Raw genomic sequence first — 9,288 nt, forward strand, 5'->3', positions numbered from 1 at the left:
CAAAAACAGCATGGGGTCCTCCTGAAATTCCATATCAGAACCTTCAAGTCTGATAAGAAGTTTAATGAGGAACCCTATGCAAACATTTAAAAAAAAAAAAAGTGTGTGGTCCCCCACAAAAATCCACCCCCTGACCCTTATCTGAGTATGCAGCCTAAGAAGTGGGGGGCGGGGGGGGGGGGTAATGTTGGTTCCCCCCTGAACCATACCAGGCCACGTGCCCTCAACATGTCCAGCAAAGCACCTTGTGATGAAGACAAGGGTCTCTTCCCCACAACCCTGCCACAGTGGTTGTAGGGGGTTTGTGGGCAGGGGCCTAATGGAATCTGCAACCCCCCTTTACCAATTAGGGGGCTGCCAGATCCAACCCCCCACCATGTGAATGAGTAAGGGTTGGATAGTACCCCCTGCACATTCATAAAAAAAAAAAAGTAAGTAAAAACATAATCCATAGGCCAACTCTTTCATCCAGTCTCTATGCCATTTACAGGCCCCTGCCCCTCATGAAATGAATCTGGCGATGGTGTCATTGCGTGGGATGGTGTGGCATTTTTGTTCATGGAAGAGTGGGAGTATATAGGACACGAGGATCCGTAGAAGGGTGTCATAATGGCGAGCCAGCCGGCCCTTACATCACTGGGTAAGAGGAGACTTCCTTTTCTTGTATTGAGAAGCCACCTAGATACACACATCCTCTGATATAAGGACATAGCATGCCAGGTTCCTATAAGGTGTCAGGATGTCACTGTCTATTTCTCCATGGAGGAGTGGGAGTATATAGAAGGACACAAGGATCTCTACAAGGACGTCAAAATGGCGAGCCAGCCGGCTCGCCATTATGATGGGTAAGAGGAGACTTTCATTTCTTGCATTGAGGATCCACCTCTAGATACACACATCCTCTAATATAAGGACATAGTATGCCAGGTTCCTATAAGGTGTCAGGATGTCACTGTCTATTTCTCCATGGAGGAGTGGGAGTATATAGAAGGACACAAGGATCTCTACATGGACGTCGTAATGGCGAGCCAGCCGGCTCACCATTATAGCGGGTAAGAGGAGACTTCCATTTCTTGCATTGAGGAGCCCCCTAGATACACACATCCTCTGATCTAAAGACATAGTGTGCCAGGTTCCTATAAGGTGTCAGGATGTCACTGTCTATTTCTCCATGGAGGAGTGGGAGTATATAGAAGGACACCAGGATCACTACAAGGATGTCATAATGGCGAGCCGGGTAAGAGGAGACTTCCATTTCTTGCCGCGAGGTTCCACCTAGATACACAGATAATCTGATTTAAAGACATAGAAACAATGTATTCACTCACTCACAGTGTGTGTGTTTCCTACAGATGGATCCAGTAATGGGAACCCACCAGAGAGATGTCCCCGTCCTCTGTATTTCCGGGATTCCACAAAGGAAGAAAGGGAAGCTCAGGTACGTTCCATTAAAAAATACGGTCTCTAAATTTTTTTGTTATTAGATGTAATTATGCTGAACTCTCCTAAGGGATATAAATAAATCACTATTATGTATCTATTAAAAAAAATGTTTACAGCTAGTATAAATATTTCAATCTGAATACGTATTAGCTTTCTTTAATCCTTAGCAGTGCAGGCCAGAGTTCTGGGAATGGGAGGGACAGTGCTGCCAGCCAATCAGGGTTTGTATTGCTTTGCACAGTGCTGTCAGCCCAATGTCTTCCATCCTCTGCACCCCCTTTATTGCTAAGCCAAAGCACGTCCCTTTCTAGCGCTTACCTGGGCACCGCATTGCTGCATATTCCTGTCTCTGAGTAGCATGGAGAAGGCGATATCGGGAAGTGGGGGGTCTTAATGACAGGTTGAGTTTCTTTGCATTGCTATGGTTTTCCCCCTGAGGTTCCACTTTACTTTCACTTTCTTTTCTCTCTGTCTGTGGCTTTTGTATTGTCTGGCAGAAAAACATGAATGTAGTAATGGTGGAGTCCCGCTTTAAGGAGGAGGAGGAGGAAGTTTCCATTGATACCCGGCAGGGTGCGTATAGAAGGATTGTGTATTATCTATCTATCTATCTATCTATCTATCTATCTATCTATCTATCTATCTATCTATCTATCTATCTATCTATCTATCTATCTATCTATCTATTGTATTTATCTATCTGTCTATCGTATCTATCTATCTATCTATCTATCTATCTATCTATCTATCTATCTATCTATCTATCTATCTATCTATCTATCTATCTATCTATCTATCTATCTATCTATCTATCTATCTATCTTATCTATTGTATCTATCGTATCTATCTATCTATCTAATCTATCTATCTATCTGTCTATCTATCTATCTATCTGTCTATCGTATCTATCGTATCTATCGTATCTATCTATCTATCTATCTATCTATCTATCTATCTATCTATCTATCTATCTATCTATCTATCTATCTATCTATCTATCGTATCTATCTATCGTATCTATCTATCGTATCTATCTATCGTATCTATCTATCGTATCTATCTATCTATCTATCTATCTATCTATCTATCTATCTATCTATCTATCTATCTATCTATCTGTCTGTCTATCTATCTATCTATCTATCTATCTATCTATCTATCTATCTATCTATCTATCTATCTATCTATCTATCTATCTATCTATCTATCTATCTATCTATCTATCTATCTATCTATCTATCGTATCTATCTATCTATCTATTTATCGATCATTCCTGTCTCTGACTCTCCATTTTTATACTATAGATGAACCCAATGGAGATGCTTTACAGAAACATCCCAAACCTTGGTTCTCCAGGGAGACCTGTATGGAGGAAGAGGAGGAGGAAGGAACAGAGGATGATGAGGTAGATGTCAGAGGAGCTGTCAGTCATTTCCTGCTCTTCTTACTCTCTTCTACCTCATCCCTGTTGTGCTATATGACTGCATAATATGAGGAGGGTGTCCAAAGTAGTCAGTGCAGGCAGTCCTTCAGACTCACTGGCACTGCCCCGGCCTCCTGCCTGCTCCTGGGGTATGAGTGAATGTCACCAGGCTGCTGATGCCAACCCTCAGCTTTGTCTTTCCTGTTATTCCTTCTGCCCGCCTCTTTATAGAGCAACCACTCCCACTGCAAGCCTCATTTCAGCTTCCAGATGTTGTGTCTGCTAAGACAATTATGGGTTTGTTTTTGGTTCATGTAAACTAGCTGGGTGGCACAATGACCTAACCCATTGTGGTTACTTACATTGCGACAGATCCTCTTTAATACTCGAACTGATCAGTTTCTGTTCTTTAGGGCGGCACCCCCAGGGGTCTGAATGTCATCATCAAATCGGAGAATGAGGAGGAGGAAGAGGTGGTGTATAAAGACGAAGAGGAAGATGTTACAGACATCATCCCAGGTGAATGAGGGCAGAGCTGGGCGCATACACCGTTATGTTCTAAGTGGTCAAATGGATAATAATTGTGTGAGGACCCACCATTGAGGACCACCATTACAGGAGTTATGATTCAGCCTTCTGCTGCTTAGGGAAGGAACTATACACACTATGTCCTTATATCAGAAGATGTGTGTATCTAGGGGGCTCCTCAATGCAAGAAATGGAAGTCTCCTCTTACCCGTCATAATGGCGAGCCGGCTGGCTCGCCATTATGACATCCTTGTAGAGATCCTTGAGTCCTTCTAAAGGATTACCATTACAGGAGTTCTGATTTAGCCTTCTGCTTAGGGGAGGAACTCCACACAGTACAGAAGAAAGAAACCTTGATCTCTGCCCATTATTAATTCCCACCCCTGTCCCCCTCCTAATAATAAGCCTTGACCCCAATGCATCACAAGGTCACTGCAATTTATCACTATTATTGGGTTCTATCCCAGGACTGGTTCACTTGATCTTCATCTTACAGTATTCAGCTACAATAGAGGATGGTGTTTAGAGGAGCACTAAATCCTGCTCCAACTTATTGGTCCAATCAGGAAACTCCATGATCACATGTCACACCCCGATCTCTGGAGCACTGGCCAGACATCTTTTACAGATCCATCAGCGAGGCTCTAGAGCAGGGGTCTTCAAACTACGGCCCTCCAGCTGTTCAGGAACCACAATTCCCATCATGCCTAGTCATGTCTGTGAATGTCACAGTTTTACAATGCCGCATGGGATGTGTAGTTCCGCAACAGCTGGAGGGCCGTAATTTGAGGATCCCTGCTCTAGAGAAAGGGACTCCAGTGGACCACATCTGGCCCGCTACAAGATTCTATCTGGCCCACAGCTAGGGTCTGTGATGTATCTTCAGACTGTGGATTCAGATCAGTTGGTCTCCACTTCTGATGGAGACCCTGAGGTAAGGGGGGACTCTGATGGGGATCCTGATGTAAGGGGGGAGTCTAATGGGGAGCCTGATATAAGGAGAACTCTTATGTAAAGGGAGACTTCTTATATGAATGGGGTATTTCTGACATGATGGGGAACTTCTGATGTGATGGGGGGTGGAGGGCTTCTGATGTGAAACAAGTCTCTGGTGTGAAGGGGGCTCTGATGTAAAAGGGGGATGCTAAAGTGATGGGGGACTTCTGTTGTAAAGGGGGAACTTCTGATTTGAAATGGGGACTCTGATGTGAAGGAGAGACTTCTAATGTGATGGGAAGGCTTCTGATGTAAAGGGGGACTTCTGGTGTGAAGCAGGGATTTTTCATGTGAAAGGGGGACTCTGATGTGAAGGAGGGACTTCTAATGTAATGGGAAGGCTTCTGATGTGAAGCAGAGATTTTTGATGTGAAAGGGGGACTCTGATGTGAAGGAGGGACTTCTAATGGAATGGGAAGGCTTCTGATGTGAAGCAGAGATTTTTGATGTGAAAGGGGGACTCTGATGTGAAGGAGGGACTTCTAATGGAATGGGAAGGCTTCTGATGTGAAGGGGGGACTTCTGATGTGTAGCATGGATTTTTGATGTTAAGGGGGGATTTTTGATGTGAAAGGGGGACTCTGATGTGAAAGAGGGACTTATAAGGTGATGGGAAGGCTTCTGATGTGAAAGGGAGACCTCTGATGTTAAGGGGGGATTTTTGATGTGAAAGAGGGGCTCTGATGTGAAGGAGGGACTTCTAATGTGATGGGAAGGCTTCTGATGTGAAAGGGGGGACTTCTTATGTGTAGGGGGTGGGGACTTCTGATGTGAAGGCGGTGACTTCTCATGTGAAGGGGGACTTGTATTGTGAAGGGTGGACTCTGATTTGATGGGAAGGCCTCTGATCTAAATTGGGGACTTCTGATGTAAAAGAGGAACTTTTGATGTAATGGGAACTCTGATATGAAGGAGGAACTTCTAATGTGAAAGGGGATCTCTGGTGTGGTGGGGAGGTTTCTGATGTGAACAGGGGACTTCTGATGTGAAAGGGGGACTCTGATGTGATGGGGGGGTGTCTTATGTGAAGGGGGAATATCCTATGTAAAGGGGGGCTTCTGATGTGAAGGGGGGACGTCCTATGTAAAGGGTGGGGCTTCTGATGTGACAGGGGGCTTCCGATGTGCCCTCATAGATAATTGCCACTTGAACAATTATGCCCACTGAAAGATTTCCCCATTTGTTCCAGTTCTGTGACAACTCAAAGTTTTGACAAAATGGTGGCCATTTGCGTGCAGAGACTGACTCCCTGTTGCATACATATGGGTAGAAGATGTAGAAAACTCTTCGGACGTGTTTCGTCCTTTTCAGGGTTTGACCTTTTTCGAGGGCAAATCGTGTCTGTGTAGTTCTCTGCAGGTGAAGAACATGAGCTTGAACTTTTGGTTTTCCCCCCAATAGTCACCAGGACACAGAAAGTAAACCTCCCTTGCGCCATCTATTGCATGCTTCAGCACCCTGCTCCTATGTCCAAAACCTAAAAATCGCCCTAAAACTGAATATGCCATAAAGCAATTGGGTAAACTTTTTGCATTGGGTCTTGAACTCTTTTCAGAATTCATATATGTAGTAAAGTTTTGCACTTGAGTTCATCTTATCTTCTATATTCCAGTTGACCTTCAGAAGAAGATTCCTCAAGACTACAGGACAGCAAGCGACACCAGATCCAAAGAGCTCCTGTCGGTGTGGAAATCAGAGGATGTCTCAGGGTGGGGCACCGAACCTATGGCGAGCCCAAAGATCCATACCATCAACCACCAGACTTTAACAGGCGATAAGCCGTTTTCATGTGCCGAATGTGGTGGGTTCTTCAAACACAAGTCCAGCCTTGTTCTCCACCGGCGTATTCATTCGGGGGAGAAGCCGTATTCTTGCTCCGAGTGCGGCAAACAGTTTATCCAGAAGGCGAACTATCTGCGACACCAGCGGCTCCACACGGGCGAGAAGCCATACAAATGCACCGAGTGTGGCAAAGAGTACGCACAGAAGCAGAGCTTGGTAATGCACCAGAAGTTCCATGCTGAAAACGAGCCTTTCTCTTGCCCTGAATGCGGCGACAATTTTATTAGACAGTCGCACCTGGTTAACCACAGGAAGACTCACAAAGGTTTTCGGCGCTACACATGCCCAGATTGTGGGGACTTTTTCATGCTGAGATCCAGCCTGGTCATCCATCAGAGGGTCCACAGTGCAGAGAAGCCTTTTTCAAGCTGAGAGGGGACAGTGGTAGGACCAGACTGGCACAGCGAGAATAAACTTGTGCTTCAGCACCACGCTCTTGCCGCTGATGCTGTTCAGCTGCCGAGATGCTAAAAGAGGACAGGAAGGGTTAAGACCTCTTGGTTGAATTTAGGATCCATAAAAGTTTAACCCACACCGCTGTCTTGAATACTTGTCACCGTTGCAGAAGTGGATAATAAATCTGAGATGTTAGCGTTCTGAGGAACCCATAGGGAAAGATGGTGCTCTTGGGAGAAATGATGCCCTTCTCTTAACCTTTATGCTTGTTATTGTATTAGATCTAAGCAGTGCCATCTTAAGAGCATTAAAGGGCCCCGGGCAATGCAGTGCACTGGGGCCCCGCCTACACAATCACCCACGAGAATAAAAATGCAAATTATCGATAAGGCGATATTTATTGGTACAGCAGTGCCAGGCTAATGACAGCTTCCAAGTTCAGCGGCTGGGCCTGGCGAACACACACAGGGACGGGAGTCAGACTCAACTGTCCTGTGTGTGCCTGTTCCCGTGGAGGTGGACAGGCATTCCTGCAGTTGCGGGCTCCCCTCCCATGGCCCAAGTGGCCTGACAGCAGCGCAGGGCCGACAGGCGCTTGCCACCTGCTAAATTCGGCGGTGGGATGCACACAGGAATCCGGACTAATGCTCGGCTGGGGCTGGGCTCGTGGGGCCCCCTGGGCAAGTGGTGCCCCCGGGCAACTGCCCAGCGTGCCCATTCGGTAAGATGGCCCTGGATCTAAGAGAAAAGTTGGCATAGGTGTTCTGAGGAATCCATGGGAAGAGATGGAGCTCATTGGAGAAAGTCACAGGAGAACATGGGAAAGGGAATGGTAGGCCCTGCCGTTTTTTTTTAATGATGCCCCACCCCATCACCTGTATGCTAGTTACTGTGCTAGGATAAAAAAAAGTTGCCATTGGTATGCTGAGTAACCCATGGTTAGATATGGAGCTCCTGAGAGGGACTTAGAAGGAAAAAGTCACAGGAGACCTAAGAGAAAGGTGGGCACTCCTTTTTAATGATGCCAAATCCCAAACTCATATGCTCTGTGGCAGAATTAAGAGGGGTTGGCACTGGTATTCTGAGGAATTCATGGGAAGAGATGGGGCTCCTAGGAAAAAGTCACAAGAGACCATGGGAAAAGGGAAGGGTTGGCACTTCTAGCTAGCTGATGCTAGCGTTCTGGGGAACCCATGTGAAAAAATGACGCTCCTGGGAGAAATTATGCCCTACTCTTAACCTTTATGCTTGTTATTGTATTAGAACTAAGAGAAAGGTTGGCATTGGTATTCTGAGGAACCCATGGGAGGAGATGGAGCTCCTCTGAGAAAGTTACAGGGAACCATGGGAAAGAACTGCTATTTTTTAAAATTATGTTCCACCCAGTGATAGCGAACCTTGGCACCCCAGATGTTTTGGAACTACATTTCCCTTGATGCTCAACTACACTGCAGAGTGCATGAGCATCATGGGAAATGTAGTTCCAAAACATCTGGGGTGCCAAGGTTCGCCATCACCCCATAACCTGTATAGTTGGTACTGTGGCAGTGCTAGGAAAGGAAAGGTTGCCATTGGTGTGCCGAGGAACCCAAGGTAGGAGATAAAGCTCCTAGTAGAAAGTCACAGGAGACTTTGAGAAAGGGTATGGCGGGCTCCATTTTTAAAAAAACGATGTCCCACCCCATAACCTGTATGCTAATGATTGTTTCAGAGCTAGGAAAAGAAACGTTCATACTGGTCTGTTGAGGAGCCTATGGGCATAGATAGAGCTCCTAAAAGAGGGAGCTGGAGGGAAAGGGTTGCAGGGAACCATCAGAAAGAGAAGGGTGGGCTCTCCTTAAAGAAGCCCCATCCCTGACCGGTATGCTTGTTTCTGTGGCAGAGCTAGGAAAAGAAAAGTTGGTATTGGTGTGCTGAGGAACCCATGGGAAGACATGGAGCTCCTGAGAGTAATTTAGAGGAAAAAAAGTCATACGAGACCTTAAGAAAGAGGGGGGGGGGGGCATTCCTTTTTAATGATGCCAAATCCATATGCTCACTACTGTGGCACTGGTATTCACAGGAATCTATAGGAAGAGATGGAGCTCCTGGGAGGAAGTCACAAAAGACCATGGGAAAGGGAAGGGTTGTCACTTCTAGCCAGCTGACACTATCGTTCTAGGGAACCCATAGGGAAGGATGGCGCTCCTGGGAGAAATTATGCCCTAGTCTTAACCTTTATTCTTGTTACTATATTAGAATATAGAGAAAAGTTGGCATTGGTGTGCCGAGGAACCCAAGGTAGGAGATAAAGCTCTGAGTAGAAAGTCACAGGAGACCTTGAGAAAAGGTATGACGGGCTCCATTTTTAAAAAACAATGTCCCACCTCATAACCTGTATGCTAATGATTGTTTCAGAGCTAGGAAAAGAAAAGTTCATACTGGTCTGTTGAGGAGCCTATGGGCATAGATAGAGCTCCTAAAAGAGGGAGCTGGAGGGAAAGGGTCGCAGGGAACCATCAGAAAGAGAAGGGTGGGCTCTCCTTAAAGAAGCCCCATCCCTGACCTGTATGCTTGGTACTGTGGCAGAGCTAGGAAAAGAAAAGTTGGTATTGGTGTGCTGAGGAACCCATGGACAGACATGGAGCTCCTGAGAGTGATTTAGAGGAAAAAAGTCAT

General features: G+C 45.9%; 1 protein-coding gene across 1 annotated transcript; it reads left to right on the forward strand.

Moving 5' to 3' along the window:
* The first annotated feature begins 1,932 nt into the window (after window positions 1-1,932).
* LOC309562842 (uncharacterized protein) lies at window positions 1,933-6,805 on the forward strand. The gene is made up of 4 exons (XM_082267158.1): window positions 1,933-2,016; window positions 2,750-2,850; window positions 3,282-3,387; window positions 6,005-6,805. Exons 1-4 carry the CDS (start codon window positions 1,947-1,949, stop codon window positions 6,604-6,606), a joined length of 879 nt encoding a protein of 292 aa, XP_082123284.1. The 5' UTR covers window positions 1,933-1,946; the 3' UTR covers window positions 6,607-6,805.
* Window positions 6,806-9,288: the final 2,483 nt, after the last annotated feature.

Source organism: Pelophylax lessonae (assembly GCF_965119305.1).
Source record: "Pelophylax lessonae genome assembly, chromosome: 9".
Taxonomy (NCBI): Eukaryota; Metazoa; Chordata; class Amphibia; order Anura; family Ranidae; genus Pelophylax; species Pelophylax lessonae.

Excerpts from the sequence above, each read along its gene's own strand:
- LOC309562842 (XM_082267158.1), top strand. The coding sequence starts at position 1,947 with ATGAATGTAGTAATGGTGGAGTCCCGCTTTAAGGAGGAGGAGGAGGAA. Across the intron at positions 2,017-2,749 it reads TTCCATTGATACCCGGCAGG|ATGAACCCAATGGAGATGCT; the intron begins GTGCGTATAGAA and ends TTTATACTATAG. Across the intron at positions 2,851-3,281 it reads AAGGAACAGAGGATGATGAG|GGCGGCACCCCCAGGGGTCT; the intron begins GTAGATGTCAGA and ends TCTGTTCTTTAG.